This window comes from Callionymus lyra, chromosome 9 (genome assembly GCF_982586985.1).
Source record: "Callionymus lyra chromosome 9, fCalLyr1.hap1.1, whole genome shotgun sequence".
Taxonomy (NCBI): Eukaryota; Metazoa; Chordata; class Actinopteri; order Syngnathiformes; family Callionymidae; genus Callionymus; species Callionymus lyra.
Genome location: NC_141826.1, coordinates 20386327 through 20411128, shown reverse-complemented (window position 1 = coordinate 20411128; position 24802 = coordinate 20386327). Strand labels below are relative to the sequence as shown.

At 39.6% G+C, this 24802-nt stretch overlaps 1 protein-coding gene across 1 annotated transcript in view; it reads right to left on the bottom strand.

Annotated features, from left to right (window-relative positions):
• Window positions 1-7555: 7555 nt before the first annotated feature.
• Window positions 7556-24802, bottom strand: part of fstl5 (follistatin-like 5) — a 113596-nt gene continuing 96349 nt past the window's right edge. Inside the window, exons 11-16 of the mRNA XM_087799340.1 lie at window positions 18879-18905; window positions 18691-18809; window positions 15085-15234; window positions 14882-14989; window positions 11573-11697; window positions 7556-9953 (exon numbers count right to left, since the gene is read on the bottom strand). Coding sequence (XP_087655466.1) covers window positions 9251-9953; window positions 11573-11697; window positions 14882-14989; window positions 15085-15234; window positions 18691-18809; window positions 18879-18905 — 1232 coding nt within the window. The 3' untranslated portion in view covers window positions 7556-9250. The remainder of the gene's footprint in view (window positions 9954-11572; window positions 11698-14881; window positions 14990-15084; window positions 15235-18690; window positions 18810-18878; window positions 18906-24802) is intronic.

Below are 24802 nucleotides of genomic sequence, written 5' to 3'. Positions count from 1 at the left end.
AATGGACCTGACGGGAGCTCTAATCCTCCACCGGTCCTGCTATGGTGGAGGAAAAAGGTCAGACCTCCATCAGCTTCATGACGCTCAGGCACAAACATTATGACCCCACGAGCAGAGTCTCACTGTAATTTAATGTTCTTAACGCCACACACATGAAGAGTTCGATGAATAAATTGTTTTAATTAATAATAATTCATCATTAAAAAGAGTAACTTCACCTCGACAGAAACTGGAACAACCACCTCTCGCTTTTTTCAGTCGCTTTGAGGGTTTGCCGTTTGAAGGAAGTACATGTGCACAGCAGGGATGTAGTTTCAAAATAAAAGTTTTGAAACAATGAAAGGTGTTTAATTAACTATTAAGTGAACATAATGTGAAATACTCAACATTAAAAATTAAAAACACTCTTGCCATCAAAAGTACTCTACTAAGGATTTCCACTTGAGTAAAGTACAGATACTTAAAACCTGTACAAATACAGTAAGTAGGTTTTGTAGTTCCAAGCTAAGAATGTGGAGCTAACAAACATTATGCTAAGAATGTGGAGCTAACAAAAATTAGGCTAACAAATGTGGAGCTAAAAAACATCTAGCAAATACGAATGGAGCTACAAACATTAAGCTTAAAAGTGTGGCGATAACAAATAATGAGCTAAATAATGTGTAACCAACAAACATTAAGCTAATGAATGTAGAGCTAACAAACAAAGCTATTGAACGTGAAGCTAAGAAACAATAAAAGAATGAATGGAGTCAACAAACATCAAAGTAAAAGGTGTGGAGCTAACAAACATTAGGCTAATGAATGTAGAGCTAACAAACAATAAGATAGCAAACATTAAGCTAACAAACGGGGGGCTAACATATATAAAGCCCACAAACACAGAGCTAACAAACATTAAGCTGAAGAATGTAAAGCTAACAAACACTAAAGCTAACAAACATTAAGCTCACAAACAGTGGCTAACAAATATAAAGCGCACAAACACAGAGCTAACAAACATAAAGCTAATGAATGTAGAGCTAACAAACAATAAGCTAGCAAACATTAAGCTAACAAACATTAAAGCTAACAAACATTAAGCTCACAAACAGTGGCTAACAAATATAAAGCGCACAAACACAGAGCTAACAAACATAAAGCTAATGAATGTAGAGCTAACAAACAATAAGCTAACAAACATTAAGCTAACAAACATTAAAGCTAACAAACATTAAGCTCACAAACAGTGGCTAACAAATATAAAGCGCACAAACAAAGAGCTAACAAACATTAAGCTAAAGAATAGGCTAACAACAATAAACTAAGTTCACCTGAAATGTGTCTTTTTTTCTAAACCGAGATTCATGAAAACAACTTTGTCGTCTTCATATTTACTTGTTCCAGAGTTTAAACACTCGTCGACTCTTTGGATGGATTTGTTTGTTTGTTCCTGCCTCGGGCCGCGAGCAGCAGCAGTTACAGTAATGGCTTCACGACGTCTCCAAAGCTGTATTTGCATTTTACTCTCCTGACCTTGATGATTATGGAAATATGAAACGTAATTTGGAGCCGAATTCCCTTTTCAGGCTCGTCACGTCGAGGGAGGAAACTGATCCGACTGCAGATGTTTGCTCACCGCTCACCTCCTTTGTTAACCCTTGAGTCGTGACTCAAGTCTTTCATATGGTCAGTTTAACCCTTGAGTGGTGACTCAAGTCCTTCTCATGGTCAGTTTAACCCTTGAGTGGTGACTCAAGTCCTTCTCATGGTCATTTTAACCCTTGAGTCGTGGCTCAAGTCCTTCTCATGGTCATTTTAACCCTTGAGTCGTGGCTCAAGTTCTTCTCATGGTCATTTTAACCCTTGAGTCGTGGCTCAAGTCCTTCTCATGGTCATTTTAACCCTTGAGTCGTGGCTCAAGTCCTTCTCATGGTCATTTTAACCCTTGAGTCGTGGCTCAAGTCCTTCTCATGGTCATTTTAACCCTTGAGTCGTGACTCAAGTTCTTCTCATGGTCAGTTTAACCCTTGAGTCGTGGCTCAAGTCCTTCTCATGGTCATTTTAACCCTTGAGTCGTGACTCAAGTCCTTCTCATGGTCAGTTTAACCCTTGAGTCGTGGCTCAAGTCCTTCTCATGGTCATTTTAACCCTTGAGTCGTGGCTCAAGTCCTTCTCATGGTCATTTTAACCCTTGAGTCGTGGCTCAAGTTCTTCTCATGGTCATTTTAACCCTTGAGTCGTGGCTCAAGTCCTTCTCATGGTCATTTTAACCCTTGAGTCGTGACTCAAGTCCTTCTCATGGTCATTTTAACCCTTGAGTTGTTACTCAAGTCCTTAATATGGTCATTTTAACCCTTGAGTTGTTACTCAAGTCCTTAATATAGTAAGTAAGTAAGTAAGTAAGTAATATTTATTTATATAGCGCTTTTCGAGACCAGGGTCACAAAGCGCTTAGACAATCAAAACAATACTCAAAAAAGTACATACTTTAAAGATCAAGATAATACTGAGAACAACACAGGAGTTCCAGAAAATCAAGGAAAAGCCTGAACAAATTGAAACGTCTTAAGATGTTTCTTAAAGGAGTCAGTAGATCCATCAAGCGCAAAGAGAGAAGAAGATCGTTCCAAAGCTTAGGAGCAACAGCCTGACAAGATTTCTCTCCTCTGGTCCTGAGCTGTGTGCGTGGAACCATAAGTAGATTCTGATCCACAGACCTCAGAGCCCGAGCTGGGGTGTAAGTCTGGATCAGATCAGTGATGTAAGGAGGAGCCTGACCATGAATAGATCTGAAAGTAAGAACCAGAATTTTAAAGTTGATCCTGAAAGAAACTGGAAGCCAGTGAAGAGTTTTAAGGATCGGAGAAATGTGAGTTCTTCTACTAGAGCGGGTCAGAATTCTCGCTGCAGATTTCCGAATCAACTGCAGGCGAGACACATCCTTCTTGTTAAGACATGAAAACAAACTGTTACAATAGTCCAGGCGAGAAGAAACAAACGCATGGATTACAAGCTCCAGATCATGTTCCGACAACATTTTCCTAAGTTTAGAGATTTTTCTCAGTTGAAGGAAACAGTTTCTGGTCAGTTTTCTGCAGTGTCGAACAAGAGACATGTCTTAATCAAATACAACACCCAGGTTTCTCAGGCTCAGTTTGACAGACTGACCTAAGTCACCCAAGTACTGACTCAACCCTGGAACCTTATCATCAGAAGCAATCACCAGAGTTTCAGTTTTGTCCACATTTAGCTGTAAAGTGTTTTCACTCAGCCACTGTTTGATTTCTAGCAAACAATTGACTAATCTGTTCAGCCTTTGGGGCTCAGTTGGATCAAAAGAGCAGTAGAATTGGATGTCATCAGCAAAAATGTGATAAGAAACATCTGGAAATCTCTGAATGATTTTACCGAGGGGAATCAAGTACAGCAAAAACAATAAAGGACCCAGAACAGAACCTGGAGGGACTCCACACAACAGATCTGCCGATTCAGACCTCATTTGATTGGCAGATACACTGAAACTGCGCCCAGAAAGGTATGATGAGAACCATTCTAACACAGACCCAGACAGTCCCTCTTCATCCCTCAGTCTTCTCAGCAGGATCTGGTGATCAACTGTGTCAAAGGCTGACGACAGATCCAAGAGAACCAGAACAGTGGATTTACCAGAGTCAGCCGACATCATGACAGTTTAACCCTTGAGTTGATACTCAAGTCCTTCTCATGGTCATTTTAACCCTTGAGTCGTAACTATAGTACTTCACATGGTCATTTTAACCCTTGAGTCGTAACTAAAGTACTTCACATGGTCAGTGTAACCCTTGAGTTGTAACTTACGTCCTTCATATGATTAGTTTAACCCTTGAGTCTTGACTGGAGTCCTTAATATGATAAGTTTAACCCATGAGTCAAGGCTGGAGTCCCTAACATGGTCAGTTTAACTGTGGAGTCATAACTGGAGTCCTTCACATGATCAGGTTTAACCCTTGAGTCATGACTCAAGTCCTTCACATGATCAGGTTTAACCCTTGAGTCATGACTCAAGTCCTTCAAATAATCAGGTTTAACCTGTGAGTCAAGAACTAGAGCAGCTACAGAGAACTCGACAACAAGGTTACACACTGCAGAGCGGCCGCACACACACACCATCACTCTTCATCGCCGCACAACTCGACACTTGTCAGCGACACCACAACTGTCGCCTTGTGTTTTTTTCCGACTCGTTCAAAGAACGGCGTTCTCTCTGGTCGCAGCACCGACACACTTAAGATAAGACGACTTGAGTCGGAAACTTAATCCTGAACTTTGAAACAAACAGAGTCTGAATCAAAGGCGACAGATCGTTTCTCTCCTCCGTCACCGGAGAACCGGTTTCAAAGCGGCGTCGCGAGTCTTGAGTGTTGTTTGTTTGCCACCGAAACATGAAGCGCTTCCGACTCGCCCAGAAATGAGTCTTCAGAAAGAAGCTTTGTGAGTTTCTTCTCCTGCAGCTCTCAGGTCACAGATAAACACACATGTGAGTGTTTTCTTCTCGTCTGCTCCTGAACTATAAACCTTTGACTCTTCCTCACAGAAGAGAGAGATAAACATGAATTATTCTAAAATAAAGTCATGAACTCGAGCCTTAGTTACCACGACGGTGTTAGCATGAAGCTAATCCGCTAATGCTATTGAAAAACCACATCATCTCTTCTAAGTGCGTAGCTAGTTTCTTTTTTTAAATTTATCTTTTATGTTCTCAAATTTCACTTTAAATAGAATAAATACAATTTAAAATAAATCTTCTCAATTAGTATCGCGCTCAAAAACGTAGCATTAGCAGGCATTAGCTAGGCAACCTCAACATTTAGCTTAGCATTAGCTTACTAAACACCAGTGCTGTGTCTCAAATCGCATACTTCTCTTAGTATACTAGATGTTAGTATGCATCAGGATAGTGTACATACTAATTAGTATGCAAATTCTTAACAGATAGTACATCTCAAATCAAACACTTCTGCTACACACTAACAGGAAATGACACGACTTCTTCTTCTACTTCTATTTAACGATGGTTGCAACCAACTGTTTGAACGCTATCGACACCTGCTGGCAGTACGTCTTGCAAGTTTGGAAAAAGAAATAAAGAAAAAATATGAGAATCGAAATATTCGCCAGATAGTTAAGCTGGTATCAGCAGCGAAGATGTGTCGTCCTTCTACTGCTGCTGAAAATGCACCTGTAAGTATATGAATATATATAATATATATATGACGTAACTTCCGTTTAAAACGTCATTAAGATGGCGGCCGTTTAGGGTGGTTAGTGTCCATCGATCCATACTCATTTTTGTGGGCGTTTTAGTGACAATTTAGTGTGCATGGAGCACTAAATTTCGCATACTAAGAATTGAGACGCACTTACGCACTAAAAATACTAACTTTGAGTACGCTAGTATGCGATTTGAGACACAGCACAAGATATAAAAGTTTGATTAGCAACAACTGAGATATTTACCTTTTCTTGATGAGAGTTGTTGTTCAAGTTTAACTCGATGACGGATCAATTTACGAGCCGTGCGAGTCTGTTGTCGCGGAGATTCCCTCGTCGCTAATGAATCTCGCTAAAGGTCGACAAGATTTACAAATAGAGTCACTCAGAGGTGCCATGAGTGAATCTCAATAGAAATGTATTGTTTGGAGGAACTAACCACTATTATACTAATATAATAATATAATAATAATACTAAAATATTATTGTTTAAAAAAACCAGAGGATCAAAGTAAAAAAAACATTTTTTTACTAACTGATGCCAGGTTGAAGAAAAAGTCGTGACTATGACGTTATAAGACGTCCTTGACCTCCCGTTCAGCGTCAAGATCGGAAATATGTTTTCGGGGGAGGCGGGGGAGTCGAAGGGGGGAGTGGAAGGGGGGAGTCGAAGGGGGGAGTCGAAGGGGGGAGTGGAAGTGGAAGGAGAATTGTGAGTCAACACAACCGTTTGTCTGCAAAATGTAAATAAACACAACTTTAATTAGAGAAACAAACAAAATTACTGGATCGACTAATTGTTGCTGATGAAGCTGCTGATTGTTTTCTTTCATTAGTCCTTTACACACATATCAACACAAACACACATATACACACAGGTAGACTTATTTAAACACACACAACTGATATCGATATGTAAAAACACACACACAACAGCTCCTTTCAATGCACACACCTGACTCATATCAACACACTTACACACCAACTTGTTTTAATACACACAACGACTCATTTAACCACACACCGGACTCACATTAACACACGCACACACAACTCATTTTAATACACACACCTGACTCTCATCAACACACACGCGCGCACACACAGAACTCATTTTAATAAACACACCTGAATCCTATCATCCCACACGCACACAACTCATTCCGATTCATTTAAACCCACCTGACATGAAACAACACAATTTCAGTGGAAAGGAAACAAAGTAACAGATGGAGCGAAGATACATCAGTGACAATAAACGAGTGAAGATACATCAGTGACGATGAAGGAGTGAAGATACATCAGTGACAATAAACGAGTGAAGATACATCAGTTACAATGAATGAGTGAAGATACATCAGTGACGATGAACGAGTGAAGATACATCAGTTACAATGAACGAGTGAAGATACATCAGTGAAAATGAAGGAGTGTAGATACAACAGTTAATAAAAGGAGGATGGATAATGAAAGAGTGAAGGTAAAGGAGGATGGATAATGAAAGAGTGAAGGTGAAAGGAGGATGGATAGTGAAAGAGTGACAATGAAAGGAGGATGATAGTGAAAGAGTGAAGGTGAAAGGAGGATGATAGTGAAAGAGTGAAGGTGAAAGGAGGATGATAATGAAAGAGTGAAGGTGAAAGGAGGATGATAGTGAAAGAGTGAAGGTGAAAGGAAGATGATAATGAAAGAGTGAAGGTGAAAAGGAAGATGATAATGAAAGAGTGAAGGTGAAAGGAGGATGGATAGTGAAAGGAGGATGATAGTAAAAGAGTGAAGGTGAAAGGAGGATGGATAATGAAAGAGTGAAGGTGAAAGGAAGATGATAATGAAAGAGTGAAGGTGAAAGGAGGATGGATAGTGAAAGAGTGAAGGTGAAAGGAGGATGATAGTAAAAGAGTGAAGGTGAAAGGAGGATGATAATGAAAGAGTGAAGGTGAAAAGGAAGATGATAATGAAAGAGTGAAGGTGAAAGGAGGATGATAGTAAAAGAGTGAAGGTGAAAGGAGGATGATAATGAAAGAGTGAAGGTGAAAAGTAAGATGGATAATGAAAGAGTGAAGGTGAAAGGAGGATGATAATGAAAGAGTGAAAGTGAAAAGGAAGATGGATAATGAAAGAGTGAAGGTGAAAAGAAGATGATAATGAAATAGTGAAGGTGAAAAGGAAGATGATAATAAAAGAGTGAAGGTGAAAAGGAAGATGATAATAAAAGAGTGAAGGTGAAAAGGAAGATGATAATAAAAGAGTGAAGATGAAAGGAGGATGATAGTGAAAGAGTGAAGATGAAAGGGTGAATAAAGTTGCACACAGACCAGTTTGTTCTTCAGGTTTATTGTGAGCGTCAGTGAGACACAAACGGAGGAAACAGACGTGAGAACAGCAACGGTTGTTTGTGAACAAGGTGACAAATCGACAAGTATGACGTCACATAAACTTTATTTACACGCCTGAAGAGGACAGGAAGTGAGCGTTTTTGTGTCCGTGACATCACTTCCTGTCCTGGCTGTGGAAAAAATTCAACATTTGGAGTCGAGAGTGAAAGATGCATAGAAACGAGCTCCGACAGGTTTTCGTCCTTCCGTGACTCAATCGTTTTTTCTTTTTAAATGAATAAATCTGATCAAAAAAATATTGACTCTTTTTATCAGCTTTTCGTAAAGACTATTAAATCAAAGTCTCATTTGCATATTTGGAAATAATCAGCACTTTTTCTTTTCTTTTTTTTTTTTGGTCCCGGAATATCTGACAGAGTTCAGGCAGCTACGTTCTAACAGGAAATCGAAACTTCCTCACGTCAGGCGCAACATTGATTCAGCGGAATTGACTCGGGTTTGGGGACGCACGAAAAAAGGAGAGATCTTTAAAATCCGAACGAATGAAAAGAGGGAAAAAAGAAAGAAGGATGGTTTCGGTCACACTGGGGAATCAGAACTTTTCCTTGAAGGCACAGGAAAGAAGTTGGGAAAAATAAATCCGATATTTACATAAATGAATATCGTAAAACAATCTTTAAGCGACGATCGGAACTTGATCGATCTGAAGATGAGTTTTTGTCTCCCACTAGTGGCTGATGATGGTAAACCTGCGCTTGAAACATCTTCAACCTTCTGAGAAAATATCATTAAAATATCAAATAACAGAATTTAACGTTTTTTTTAACAATTGAAATCTAGTTGTTGTTTGTTGTAGCATTTAATTATTAATGTAAAATTCAATAGTTTCTATATTGAAACGTTGAATCTGCTTTGATTGAAATAAAATCAGTATTTTCAGGTAATTTTTTAATAATTTTATGGATTTTACACGTACATTTTGATATTCCTTTTTTAGTGTTAGCACTGTTATGTTAGCATACTGAATTTCAAATGCTACAAATAAATAAAATTGAATTTAGATTTTGTTTTCGGAATTATTGGAATAAGAATATCAAACTCTATGTGAAAAACAAACAAAAAAACATCTATTATACCAACAGTATCGAATGTAAAATGCTTTGGGGTAAAAAATATAGAATTTAGAAAACTTTGAATTATCGGAATCAGAATATATAAAAAAAAGAAACAATAATTAAAACCTATAGAAACGATTGTTTATTTAAAATAAAATTAAAAAAACGTAACATTTCAATAAAACGTTTAAATTCAACTAATTAATATTCTGTTGGTATTGATATACTTTCATAAGGGCGCCCCCTGCAGGCTGAAAAAAAATCGAATAGGGTATTTTTTAATTAAATTAAAAGGAAAAAAAGCCCAAGATGTGCGCTGGGGGCGTGGCTGCTGAGCTGGGCTAGCCAGAAGAATGATTCAAAGGTTATTTTTGATAATTTTATGAGACAAAAATTCATCCTCACGGTGGCGCTGTCGCCCCTGACATTTGATAACTGCATGTTTCTGATTCCCTCGTCAGCGACACGTGTTGAACTGCGCCTTGAATTTTTTCTTTTTCGTCGTTTTTGAGTCTCGTCGTCGTAGTTCTCTCGCCGCGGACCCAAGACCGAAGTCCGAAGGACCGCCTAAGAGTCCCCGACCCACACCACCACGTTGCCCTTGGCCACGTCGCTGATCTCGCAGTTGAGCTTGCTCAGGCGCCCGTCCAGGACGAAGAGGGACTCCCTGGACGGGCTGGCCAGGTACTGACCGAACATCCCACCAGAGACCACCACCCGGTTCCGGGCGCTCCAGGGCCACTGGGACGACTCCACGGCCTCCTTCAGGCTCTTGATCATCTTCACCTTCCCGCTGCTCAGCTCCACGAACAGAAGGTCCGTCTGGCGTCCGGAGCTGCCGAACACGTTGTACTGGTGCAGCTCGGTGAAGGATCTCTGGAACGCCAGGTCCGAGATGTGCAGGTTGGTGTGGATGTCGTACGGATCCTGGATCTCGCCTCGGTCCGAGACGCTCTGGATCCTCAGCAGGCCGTCGCGGTCGTCCACCGTCACCAGGTGGCGCCCGTCCGGGGACACGTGCGGCGTCCCGGTCACGTCGCCGTTGGGCCCGACCACGCTGTCCGTGACCCCGTCCACGATGAGCTGAGGCCGGGCGGCGCCGGTGGAGTCGGGTCGGCAGCCGACCAGGTAGTAGCCGCCCAGGTGGGTGTAGGCCAGAGAGGTGGGGACGCAGCCGGACTCGTGGAGGCTGATGTTCCTCACGTACGACAGGGTCTCCAGACTGACCTTGTGCAGCACCGGCTGGTTCTGGTGGAGGACGAGACCGAACCTGACAGGAGAAGAATCAGGAGGTTTATTGAGTGAACCTCGAGACCGGCACAAAAACAAGACCTGATGGAAAGACTGATAGAAGTTTGAATAGAGATAACAGTGTCAGGTTAACATTTTAAATTTTGGAACTAAATGTATTTATTGAATTTTTTAAGCGTTTAAGTCAATTATTTTTAATGAAGTTTGATTTTTCTTTTTTAATAAATTGAGAAATCACATTTTTTCAAAATATATATATTTTTTTTTTATTTACACATCGTTTTTGATATTCAATGTTTTGTTTAATTTAAGCCTTGAATTATTTATTTATTTTGAAATAATTTGATTCAATAATTAAATTTTTTTTTTAAATTAATAAAATACATAGAGTTTGACATTCTAATTAAAAGAATGCAATCTTAATTTTCTAAATTCAGTATTTTTTAATTTGTAGCCTTTTTAATTCAATATAAAAAAAATGAGTGAATATTTATTTTTAGAATATCAAACTCTATGTTTAAAAACGTTTTTTTATACACTTCAAACAAATGTAAACGTTTAATATAAAATATATTAAAATCAACTAATTAAAAAAATCCATCTTAAGTCAAAAAAAAATTAAATATAAAAAAATGAGTATAATAGTGCAACATGAATGTTTTTTTTCATATCAAACTATGTGTAAAATGTTTTTTTAAATTCAGTTATTAAAAACAAATGTAAACGTTTAATATAAAATGTATTAAAATCAACTATTTAAAAAAATACATTTAAAGTTAAAAAAAAAAAAAAAATTAGTATAATAGTGCACCATGAATTCACATAGAGTTTGACATTTTAATTCCAATATTAAAAGAAACAAGTTTTCTAAATTCAATATTATTTTATTTGTAGCCTTTTGAATTCAATGTAAAATTGTTGGTTTAATAGCGTACATTTTCATGTTGAATTTAAAAGAATATGAATTAAAGATATATATTTTTAATTAGACTCTCAAACTATGCGTAAAAACTTTTTTTTAATTCAGTTATTAAAAAAAAATGTAACCTTTTAATATAGAAATGATTAAATTCAATTATTAAAATATATATATATATATATATTCAAGTTTAAAACAAGAATTCCATTTCAAAAGTTTGTAAAGTAAAATTCATCCCTTGTAATATTCCTCCCGAATAAAGTTCCTCCTGAATGTTCACACAAATGTCTGCTCGTTAACAACATGCTCTTTAGAAGCGACTCGAAATCGTCCCGCGATCAATGGCGTCGAAAACGTTCGCTCGTGTTCCGCCGGCGGAGGATCGCGGGGCAGCGTTGGTGAGGAATGGCTGCTGACAGTCGGCGCCGCCGGGCGAGCAGGAGAAACACAAGAGTGTTTTTCTGCTGACTGGTGCGACGGCAGGTCGATGCTGGAATAAATGAGAGAAGTTGCCGCTCGCTCCGGCGCTACACGGTCGCGGCGAGAATGTGAATTTATGCGAGTGTTAGCGACGCCTTCGTGTTCCTGGATCGACTGATCGATGATCGGCTGATGAACGACTGTTTGCAGCAGGAGGGAGCTGACGCCGACAAACCTCTGACTCGCGGGTCCAACGGGAGGCGCTGACGAATGGGACGGAGGGTCCGGAGCAGACCTACCTGACGTGGTCGAACACCAGGTTGGACTCGGGGATGAAGAAGTCTTGGACTCTGTCGAAGTGACGTCCGACCGGCTGAGTGTGAACGATGTGATGAGAGACTCGACTGCTGGCCTGACTGATGACCTGAGAACCAACACTTGAGTTAGTTCTGTTGGTTCGTGACACACTTGACTCACCTCCTCACTTGATATCACTCTCATGACTTTTTTCATCTCACTCTTTGCTGCTCACTCTCTTGACTGCTTTATCTCACTCTTTGCTGCTCACCCTTTCGAATGTTTCATCTCACTCTTTGCTGCTCACTCTTTCGAATGTTTCATCTCACTCTCTCGACTGTTCCATCTCACTCTTTGCTGCTCACTCTTTCAAATGTTTCATCTCACTCTCGACTGTTTGATCTCACTATTTGCTGCTCATTCTCTCGACTGTTTCATCTCACTCTTTGCTGCTCACACTCTCGACTGTTTCATCTCACTCTTTGCTGCTCACTGTTTCGAATGTTTCATCTCACTCTCTCGACTGTTTCATCTCACTATTTGCTGCTCACTGTTTCGAATGTTTCATCTCACTCTCTCAACTGTTTCATCTCACTCTCTCGACTGTTTCATCTCACTATTTGCTGCTCACTGTTTCGAATGTTTCATCTCACTCTCTCAACTGTTTCATCTCACTCTCTCGACTGTTTCATCTCACTCTTTGCTGCTCACGCTCTCGACTGTTTCATCTCACTCTTTGCTGCTCACTGTTTCGAATGTTTCATCTCACTCTCTCGACTATTTCATCTCACTATTTGCTGCTCACTGTTTCGAATGTTTCATCTCACTCTCTCAACTGTTTCATCTCACTCTCTCGACTGTTTCATCTCACTATTTGCTGCTCACTGTTTCGAATGTTTCATCTCACTCTCTCAACTGTTTCATCTCACTCTCTCGACTGTTTCATCTCACTCTTTGCTGCTCACGCTCTCGACTGTTTCATCTCACTCTTTGCTGCTCACTGTTTCGAATGTTTCATCTCACTCTCTCGACTGTTTCATCTCACTATTTGCTGCTCACTGTTTCGAATGTTTCATCTCACTCTCTCAACTGTTTCATCTCACTCTCTCGACTGTTTCATCTCACTCTTTGCTGCTCACTGTTTCGAATGTTTCATCTCACTCTCTCAACTGCTTCATCTCACTCTCTCGACTGTTTCATCTCACTCTCTCAACTGTTTCATCTCACTCTCTCGACTGTTTCATCTCACTATTTGCTGCTCACTGTTTCGAATGTTTCATCTCACTCTCTCAACTGTTTCATCTCACTCTCTCGACTGTTTCATCTCACTCTTTGCTGCTCACTGTTTCGAATGTTTCATCTCACTCTCTCAACTGCTTCATCTCACTCTCTCAACTGTTTCATCTCACTCTCTCAACTGTTTCATCTCACTCTCTTGACTGTTTCATCTCACTATTTGCTGCTCATTCTCTCGACTGTTTCATCTCACTCTTTGCTGCTCACGCTCTCGACTGTTTGATCTCACTCTCTCGACTGTTTCATCTCACTATTTGCTGCTCACTGTTTCGAATGTTTCATCTCACTCTCTCAACTGTTTCATCTCACTATTTGCTGCTCACTGTTTCGAATGTTTCATCTCACTCTCTCAACTGTTTCATCTCACTCTCTCGACTGTTTCATCTCACTCTTTGCTGCTCACTGTTTCGAATGTTTCATCTCACTCTCTCAACTGCTTCATCTCACTCTCTCAACTGTTTCATCTCACTCTCTCAACTGTTTCATCTCACTCTCTTGACTGTTTCATCTCACTATTTGCTGCTCATTCTCTCGACTGTTTCATCTCACTATTTGCTGCTCATTCTCTCGACTGTTTCATCTCACTCTTTGCTGCTCACGCTCTCGACTGCTTTATCTCACTCTTTGCTGCTCACCCTTTCGAATGTTTCATCTCACTCTTTGCTGCTCACTCTTTCGAATGTTTCATCTCACTCTCTCGACTGTTCCATCTCACTCTTTGCTGCTCACTCTTTCAAATGTTTCATCTCACTCTCGACTGTTTGATCTCACTATTTGCTGCTCATTCTCTCGACTGTTTCATCTCACTCTTTGCTGCTCACACTCTCGACTGTTTCATCTCACTCTTTGCTGCTCACTGTTTCGAATGTTTCATCTCACTCTCTCGACTGTTTCATCTCACTATTTGCTGCTCACTGTTTCGAATGTTTCATCTCACTCTCTCAACTGTTTCATCTCACTCTCTCGACTGTTTCATCTCACTATTTGCTGCTCACTGTTTCGAATGTTTCATCTCACTCTCTCAACTGTTTCATCTCACTCTCTCGACTGTTTCATCTCACTATTTGCTGCTCATTCTCTCGACTGTTTCATCTCACTCTTTGCTGCTCAAGCTCTCGACTGTTTGATCTCACTATTTGCTGCTCATTCTCTCGACTGTTTCATCTCACTCTTTGCTGCTCACGCTCTCGACTGTTTCATCTCACTCTTTGCTGCTCACTCTCGACTGTTTCATCTCACTCTTTGCTGCTCACTGTTTCGAATGTTTCATCTCACTCTCTCAACTGTTTCATCTCACTCTCTCGACTGTTTCATCTCACTCTTTTTTGCTCACTCTATCGACTTTTTCATCTCACTCTTTGCTGCTTACACTCTCGACTGTTTCATGTCACTCTTTGCTGCTCACTCTTTCCAATGTTTCATCTCACTCTTTGCTGCTCACGCTCTCGACTGTTTTATCTCACTCTTTGCTGCACACTCTCTTGACTTCTTTATCTCACTCTTTGCTGCTCACTCTCTTGACTTATTTATCTCACTCTTCGCTGCTCACTCTCTTGACTGTTTCATCTTACTCTTTGATGCTCACTCATTCGAATGTTTCTTCTCACTCTCTCTACTGTTTTCTCTCACTCTTTGACTCTATTTCTTTCCACTCACTCTTTTCGGCTGTGCCTCACTCTAAGCTATTTTATCTTTTCATATTCTATAAATTGCATTTTTACTCACTCTTTAAAGCTCCCTGTCTCACTCTATAGTATTTAATTTCACTCTATGTTGCACTTGTTCATATTTCTCTAATGTAGCTTTCTGTCTCACTCTCTAAACATATTGATCTTACTCTTTTCCACTCTCCAGGTCGCTTTATCTCACTCTTTTGTGCTTTCCCCCACTCTCTAGAGCCCACTGTCTCACTCTCTGGGCTTCTTTTATTCACCCTCTCTTTAACGATCTGTGTTGTCATTTCATTCACTCTTTTTTTTCTGTCTCACTCTCCCAGCAGAAAAGTGAGACCTCACCTGCAGGGTGGGGTAGTTCTTCTGGGCGTCGCCCCAGCTGAGCAGCCACACCTGGTCATGTGACCTGTCGTAGTGGATCTTGACAGGATACGGGTCAGTGCCGACCGTCTGCAGGACGAGAGACACGTGAGGGTCAGAGGTCAGAGGTCACTCGGACGCTCTTCTTCTTCTTCTTCTTCTTCTTCTTCTTCTTCTCTCTGTACCTGCACGGCCTTCTGGGACTGGACGTCCACGATGAGGACTCGGTCCAAGGTCGGCTGCGTCACGTAGATGAACTTGTCTCTGACGTTGACGGCCGACGCCCACACACACTTCTGGACTTCCTGTCCCGGGGAGGACGGACACACTTCCTCCTGGAGGACAGAGTGGATTTGAAGACCTGAGCTGTTTTTATTAGTGTGTGTACAGTTTGTGTTTGTGCGAGTTGTGTCTATTTGTCTTTTAATTAGTGTGTCCGAATGTGCTTGTGTGTGTGTGTGTGTGGGGGGGGGGGGTGTGTGTGTGTGTGTGTGTGTGAGTGTGAGTGTGATTGAAGTGTATGTGAGAAGGTTTGTGTCATGTGTGAGAGTGTGTACTTGCCTGTGTGGAGTTGTGTGTGTGTGTCCATATGTATGTAAAGGTGTGTGGAGTGTGCATGTGTGTGTGTGTGTGTGCTTAAAGGTGTGCATACATGTGTAAAGGTGTTTCTGTGCATATGTGTGTGAAGGTCTGTTTGTGTGCGTGAAGGTGTGTGTGAAAATGTGTGTGGAGTGTGCATGTGTGTGTGCGTGCTTAAAGGTGTGCGTACATGGTAAAGGTACGTGTGTGCATATGTGTGTGAAGGTGTGTGTGAATCCGTGTGTGTGTGTGTGTGTGTGTGTGTAAAAATGTGTGTGAAGGTGTGTGTATGAATATGTATGTGAAGGTGTGTGTGGAGTGTGCATGTGTGTGTGTGTGTGCGTACGTGTGTAAAGGAGTTTGTGTGCATATGTGTGTGAAGGTGTGTTTGTGTGCATGAAGGTGTGTGTGTGAAAATGTGTGTGAAGGTGTGTGTATGAATATGTATGTGAAGGTGTGTGTGGAGTGTGCATGTGTGTGTGCGTGCTTAAAGTCGTGCATACGTTTCTAAAGGTGTTTGTGTGCCTATGTGTGTGAAAGTGTGTTTGTGTGCGTGAAGGTGTGTGTGTGAAGGCATGAGCGGTGTGTGTTTGTGTGAGCAGTTTAAGGGCACAAGTGTAAATGTACGTGTGTGTGGGTGGGGGTGTCTGTGTGAAGGTGTGTATGTGTGTGTGTAACGGTGTGGTTGAGTGTAGGTGCTTGTGTCTGGTGTGTGTATAAAAGCGTGTGTGTGTATGTGTGTATATGAGTGTGTGTGTCAGTGTGTGTGTTGGTGTATGTGTTGGTGTATGTGCTTGTGTCTGGTGTGTGTATAAAAGCATGTGTGTGTGTATCTATCAATGTGTGTGGGTGTCAGTGTGTTTGTTTGAGTGTATGTGCTTGTGTCTGGTGTGTGTATAAAAGCATGTGTGTGTGTGTATCTATCAATGTGTGTGTATGAGTGTGTGCGTCTCAATGTGTGTGTTTGAGTGTATGTGCTTGTGTCTGGTGTGTGTACTGTATAAAAGCATGTGTGTGTGTATCTATCAATGTGTGTGTGTGTGTCAGTGTGTGTGTTTGAGTGTATGTGCTTGTGTCTGGTGTGTGTATAAAAGCATGTGTGTGTGTGTATCTATCAATGTGTGTGTATGAGTGTGTGCGTCTCAATGTGTGTGTTTGAGTGTATGTGCTTGTGTCTGGTGTGTGTATAAAAGCATGTGTGTGTGTATCTATCAATGTGTGTGTGTGTCAGTGTGTTTGTTTGAGTGTATGTGCTTGTGTCGGGTGTGTGTATAAAATCATGTGTGTGTGTGTATCTATCAATGTGTGTGTATGAGTGTGTGCGTCTTAATGTGTGTGTTTGAGTGTATGTGCTTGTGTCTGGTGTGTGTGTATAAAAGCATGTGTGTGTATGAGCATGTCAGTGTGTGTGTGTGTTGTCACTACAGTTGTGTGCTAAAAGGTTCATGATGACACAGAGCTTGTGTACGACGTGTGTATCATGTGTGTGTTTATAAACACTCGCAGGTGAAGCAACATCTACTGACTCTGAGTCAGTGATTCAAGAGCAGATCATCGATTACATTACGACTCTGAGGACGAGCTTCATGAAACATGTAGAGACTTTAGCTTTTCATAAAACATGACGTTTAGCGTGAAGAGCTGCAACACAACCGCACACTGGAGCAACACACCAGAGATCGACAACACCTGAGAGAGGCTGGTAATAAACGCGCACACACACACACACACACATGACGACGAAAAGATGCAAAACACAAGCTCAGAAGTGTGTGACACACAGAAGAGGTGAGACACACACAAGTGTCGACAATCTGTGGTTGTCAGAAGTGTTACACAAAAGTGTGTGTGCTAGAATGAACGTGGAGCTCATGATGGAAGTCTCCGCACAGCTCTGAGATGATTGAGGCTCAGATGAAGAGAGAACATCATCAGGAGCTTCTTCTCAGACTCGAGCGCCGACGATCACTGAGAGTCAACAGAGACGAGTGAAGAGACATGAACGTCACGGAGCAGAAGAGCAGTGTTTGAAGAAGGAGAGAGTCTCGGAGATGACAGACATTTTCATCTTCATCATCATCACCATCACCATCATCTTCTTCATCATCTTCATCATCATCATCTTCTTCATCATCTTCATCGTAATCATCATCATCATCATCCTCATCTTCATCTTCATCACTATCATCACCATCGTCATCATCATCTTCATCATCATCATCATCACCATCGTCATCAACATCTTCATCGTCATTTTCATCTTCATCATCATCTTCATCATCATCATCATCTTCTTCATCGTCATCATCCTCGTCTTCATCGACAATATCATCTTCATCATCATCATCAACTTCATCATCATCATCTTCATCATCATTATAATCATCATCATCATCTTCTTCTTTATCATCATCATCACGCTCATCATCTTCTTTATCATCACGATCATCATCTTCATCATCATCATCTTCTTCTTTATCATTATCATCATCATCATCTTCTTTATCATCACGATCATCATCTTCATCATCATCATCTTCTTCTTTATCATCATCATCATCTTCTTTATCATCACGATCATCATCTTCATCATCATCATCTTCTTTATCATCATCATCACGCTCATCATCTTCTTTATCATCACGATCATCATCTTTATCATCATCATCATCATCTTCTTCTTTATCATCATCATCATCTTCATCATCATCATCATCATCTTCTTTATCATCATCATCACGCTCATCATCTTCTTTATCATCACGATCATCATCTTTATCATCATCATCATCATCTTCTTCTTTATCATCATCATCATCTTCATCATCATCATCATCTTCATCATCATCATCATCACGCTCATCATCATCATTATAATCATCATCATCATCATATTCTTCTTTATCATCATCATCACGATCATCATCTTCATCATCATCATCACCATCTTCATCATCATCATCATCTTCTTTATCATCATCATCATCATCATGATCCTCGTCTTCATTAACGTCATCATCGTCATCTTCATCACCATGGCCCCTATATTGGTTAAGTTTCTTGTCACAGGTTCTAACTCTGCTCTAACTTTTGACCAGGTTTAACTTTCTGCTCCACAGCACAAACAAACGTTACCATCAGAGGCTTGAAGGCAACAACGTGACGAGAAGTGAGTCCAGACGTTCACCCTTCACCGCTGTGGACGCACTGACCTGCAGAGCCAGGAGCTTCTCACTGGGTTTGATGTGTCTCTGGATCTCACAGGCCACAGGGTGGACCACCTTGATGCCCTCCTCGTAGAAGACGTAGAACATGTTCCCGATGCCGAGTCCTGTTGGAGACACAAGGACGTCAGCAGGTACACCTCAGGATAGAATAGAGGTGAAGAAAAGACTCGTACCTTCTTCCCTCCACAGGATGTTGGCCACTGAGAGAGATAAGAAGAAGAGAGAGAAGAAGAGAGAGAGGAGAAGAAGAAGAAAGAGGGAGAGAAGTCATGCAAGAATCAATATGTCAGTTGTTCAGAGACAAACACTGCTTGATGACAAACGTCTCCTTCACTTCCACAAGAACAAACAATCGATGGAAGGAAATGATTTGAGGACAAACACTGCAGGACGAGAGCGAGAGAACAAGTCATAAAGCTCTCCATGATCTCTGATGATCTCTGGAACTCATGAAGGTCCGTGTGGATGAGAAGAAGGTGTCAAGGTCTTTTTTTTCCACCTTTTAAAGTTGAAGTTTTAAACTCAAACTTTCTTCCTTTTGTTCATCATCTACTTCTTCTATTTCCTATCGAATATATATTTATTTTCACTATTTTTTCCTCTTTTTCCTTCAACCCTCGACCTTCTTCCTCTTTGTTCCTCGACAAATATTCTGCTTCTCTTCAGATTCTAATCCTCGCTGACGCGTCGCTTCAAAAGTGCTTCGTCGGGAGTTTTTTCCTCGACGTTCCTCCTCGAAAGACCACCATCGTCATTGTGTCTCAGTGTGTGTGTCTCAGTGCACGAGGGGATTTGAACCCATGACCAATGTTTAGTCATGTCATCATCATCATCATTCTCATTCTCATCATCTTCTTCATCTTCTTCATCATCATCATCTTCATCATCATCATCATCATCATCATCATCATCATCTTCATCATCGTCTACTTTATCTTCTTTATCTTAATCATCGTCATCATCTTCTCTATCTTCATCATCTTCATCATCATCATCATCTTCGTCATCGTCATCATCATCATCATCATCTACTTTTTAAATTCTTTATCTTCATCCTTATCTTCTTTATCTTCTTTATCTTCTTCATCAACCTTATCTTCTTTATCTTCATCCTTATCTTCTTTATCTTCATCATCATCCTCATCTTCTTTATCTTCATCATCATCCTTATCTTCTTTATCTTCCTCATCTACTTTACCTTCATCATCATCCTTATCTTCTTTATCTTCATCATCATCCTCATCTTCTTTATCTTCATCATCATCCTTATCTTCTTTATCTTCCTCATCTTCTTTATATTCATCATCATCCTTATCGTTTTATCTTCATCATCGTCCTCATCTTCTTTATCTTCATCATCATCATCATCTTCTTTTTATTCTTCATCATCATCCTCATCTTCGTTATCTTCATCATCCTCATAATCATCATCTTCATCATCATCATCATCTTTAGTCATATATTGTGTCCCAAAAACAAAGAATCGGAATCTGAACCCTTGCGTGGTAACTTGATAATTTACAGCACATTTGCTAACATTTAGCATTGTGCGTTAATGGCTACGTTCAAAATGTACATCCTAAATTCTTTATCTTCATCCTTATCTTCTTTATCTTCTTCATCATCCTTATCTTCTTTATCTTCATCCTTATTTTCTTTATCTTCATCATCATCCTCATCTTCTTTATCTTCTTCATCATCCTTATCTTCTTTATCTTCATCATCATCCTTATCTGCTTTATCTTCATCATCATCCTCATCTTCTTTATCTTCATCATCATCCTTATCTTCTTTATCTTCCTCATCTTCTTTATATTCATCATCATCCTTATCTTCTTTATCTTTATCTTCTTCATCATCCTTATCTTCTTTATCTTCATCATCATCCTCATCTGCTTTATCTTCATCATCATCCTCATCTTCTTTATCTTCATCATCATCCTTATCTTCTTTATCTTCCTCATCTTCTTTATCTTCATCATCATCCTTATCTTCTTTATCTTCATCATCATCCTCATCTTCTTTATCTTCATCATCATCCTTATCTTCTTTATCTTCCTCATCTTCTTTATATTCATCATCATCCTTATCGTTTTATCTTCATCATCGTCCTCATCTTCTTTATCTTCATCATCATCATCATCTTCTTTTTATTCTTCATCATCATCCTCATCTTCGTTATCTTCATCATCCTCATAATCATCATCTTCATCATCATCATCTTCTTTTTATTCTTCATCATCATCCTCATCTTCGTTATCTTCATCATCCTCATAATCATCATCTGCATCATCATCATCATCTTTAGTCATGTATTGTGTCCCAAAAACAAAGAATCGGAATCTGAACCCTTGCGTGGTAACTTGATAATTTACAGCACATTTGCTAACATTTAGCATCGTGCGTTAATGGCTACGTTCAAAATGTACATCCTTAACTGTACACGAGATGAGGCCATGTTTGTAATTTGTCAGCAAGGTTTAAAAATCTCAGGAAAACTTGTCCAAGTCAGGGAACAGCTGGTCATAATGTTTGACAATTTAATAGAACGAGGAACGAGATTCTGCTGCCTGACGTCCAATCGTTGCCTTTCATTATGTGGCAGGAAGTCGGCGGCGGCGGCGGCGGCGAGGGAGTCCATACATCAACCTCCTCTTCCACTCGTCGTCTTCCTCTCTTCAGCTAATACGTGGATTTCCTTCGCCCCCCGTCAGCGAGGTTACATAAATTCAATTTGTTTACACGATCAAAACAGCCCTCGGTGCCGCCGGAGCGTCAGCGGCAGAAGAAGAGTCAGAAGTGGAGACGACGGCGAGAGGAATACTCACGAGACGGAATTACGGGAATCATCGGAGAGAAGAAAAAAGGGAGGATGAAAGAGTTGTTGTTCCCCTTTGAAATCAAACAACAAGTTCTGAGCCGACGACAAGTAACAAGGAGAAGAAAACAAGTCTGCCGAGGGTTCAAGGCTTTCAAAGAACATTCCGTCACGAAGCCTCGACTTCGGCTGCAGGATCATCAGTTCGTTCGTTAGTCGTTCCTGCAGCGAAGCTGAAGGTTTTATTCGTGTTTATCGACATAAACACCTTAAATAAACAACCTTCACCTCAATTATCTGTAGAAACAAAACAATCTACTTTCACAAACAAGTTCAGAAAATCTAAACCAGTGTCAGTTTCTTCGTCCATAGAAAGAGAAAAACGCAAGTAAATGGAAAGAAAGGTCACATTTTTAAAAAAACCCATATTTAACCATCAGATGAGGAAAAATAAAAACTATCATCACTAAAAGGTTCATGAAAAAAGATCATTTTATTTGTGTTATATTGTGTAAAAAAAAACAACACATTATTGGTCAAAGTAAAAGAGAATTTAAAAATATCGAAGCCTCTTCAAACAGCTCAGAATAAATTTAACAAAAATAAAATTAGGAAAAAAATTAACATAATAAAAGAAAATAAATTTGCTGCTACGTACATTTTTTTTTAACACAAATAATTAGTAAAAATGTAAATCTTTTGTTGTGTTAATCGTCCAAAAACAAAGCAAAAAAAAAGAAAGAAAATAAGTTAATTCAAGGATTTAAAAAAGATTAATGTCATTTTAAAAATGATGAGCAATATTTTGACAAAAATCAATAACTAAATTATATGTAAAATAAAATCTAACATGAAAAAAAAAGTTCCAAAAAGTCCTCGGGTCAGTGTCTTCGACAAATGGAAGAAAAAAATGTTGACGTCTGCTGAAGTTGTCGAGCAAAACTTCACAAAAAAAAATCTAATTATAAAACAAAACAAAAAATAATCTTACCACTAAATAATAAAAAAAAAGTTTACAATAAACTAAATTTAATCTTGTGTCTTTGTCAAGAAAAAGAAAAGATCACACAAAAGGCCATAGTAAAAAAGAATGAAATAATATTGACGCTCGTGCTACTGAGCAACACATTTGACAAAATAACTTATTTAAAAATAAATCTTAGCCAAAATAATTTGTAAAAAATACAAAAATAAAACATAACATTACAAAAAAAGTGAAAAACAAAACTCTATTTCCCATATGTCAGTGTTATTTCCCCTCCAAAAAACAAAAAAACAAAACGCAACTAAATAGGTCGAAGTAATGAATAAAAAGAAATCGCCATCAAAAGCAAAACTTCGAACAAAAATCATGTTGTGAAAAATGGTTGTTAAAAATGAAGCTTGAACTAAATTATATGTTAAAAAAAATCTTTAAAACAATCTTACTTTTGTAATTCATCTAGAAAGAAACCAACACTAAAAAGGATGGATGGATGGATGGATGGATGGATGGATGGATGGATGGATGGATGGATGGAGGGAGGGAGGGAGGGATGGATGGATGGAGGGATGGAGGGATGGAGGGATGGATGGATGGATGGATGGATGGATGGATGGATGGATGGATGGATGGATGGATGGATGGATGGATGGATGGATGGATGGATAGACAAGTCAAGAATAGAAACACAAAAAAGGTCACGTTATAAATGAAAACAAATGCTGCCAAACAAAATGATAGCAAGACGTTAAATCACAAAGATCAAAAAAAATGTTTCCTGCATAACCTGAACCTCCACTGGAGCCTGTTCATCCCAGATCCTGATCCCTCACCTGCTGCTGCACGTGACGCCGTCACACTCTAAATAAATCCTCCATGTTTTGTTGCGGGTGTGAAATCCACTCCGGTCTCGGCTTCTCTCCAGATGAAGCACTCGAGCTGTCGGGGTGACTGAGCTTTTTGTGGTTTTCAACAACGCCAGGCTCGTGGTCAGCGAGGCTCCTTGTCGTCGGGCAGAGACCAGGAAACGCCGGAGACGACTTTCCAGACACTGACGCTGACGAGACCGAAATCCATCCAAATGTCGACAACTTTGATGGTTCGAATCTCCACTGATGTGTTGCTCGTTTACTTCTGTGATTCTGTTCATTATGACACTTGGATTAAACTTTTCAATTCAATAATATGTATTTTTAAAGGTTGAATTTGTTTAATATTTAATTTGAAAATTCGAAAATTTTCCAAATAAATTAACGTTTTTTACACATAGAGGTTGATATTCTAAGTCCAATAATTAAAAATTAAAAAATATAAATACAATATTTATGAATTCATAGCCTTTTGAATTCAATATAAAAACGTTGCTATAATAGAACCTTTTAATATTGAATTCAAATGGATATAAATTAAATAATATTGTATTTATAAAATATATTTATGAATAATTGTTATTACAATACCAAAGTCTATGTGTAAAATGTGTCTAATATAATTATTTCTTTAAATTTCACATTTTTTAAATCAATTATCAAAAATTAAAAATGAACACATCAATTATTGAGTTTAATTAATCTATAAAACCAATTTTAAATATACATTATTAAATTAAATAATGTCAAAACTAATTAAATGCTTAACCATTGTGTTATCTCAGGGCCTCTGGGTCACCTTGACCCGGAAATAAGACTCACAAAAAATAATACATTTTATTTTAAAAATTTGAAGTTGGGAAATAATTTGTTTAAACCAACGCAAATCAATTTTGCCTAAATGTTGAAAATGTTGTTTTCTGAAGCCTCGAAAAAAGGTTGAAAATTCAACATATTTCCATTACAGAAAGTTGAAAAAGGGTGAAAGGTCAACGTTTCCGAAATCAGGAAATAATGTCTTGAAACCATAGTTTTAAAACCTGTCAGTCAGGAGGACGTGGGATCGAGTGGGCGACCGAGGCTCCAGTTTCAGATTCAAGACTTTTCTCTTTTCACAATTGACGGCCGATCGGTGCAAGTATTGATCCATCAGATCTCTTCTGGTGGGTTTTTTTGGAAGGAGAACTTCATCCCTCGTTCGGGAGTGAAGAGCGAACGGTGGAGCGAGCGGAGGAGAAAAGTGTTGTGCAAGCGAGCGGCCCACTTCTGGACTCCTTGTTCCTGCGGAGGTGACTGAAGGTCAAACGTTACCTAACGCTTCTTGGCGGTGAGTCATGGACGAGATCGCAGGCGTCGTGAGGAGATGTTACGCGAGCGAGGAGCTGCCGTAACATTACGACCAGCAATTCTGAAGTTTCATTTCTTTCT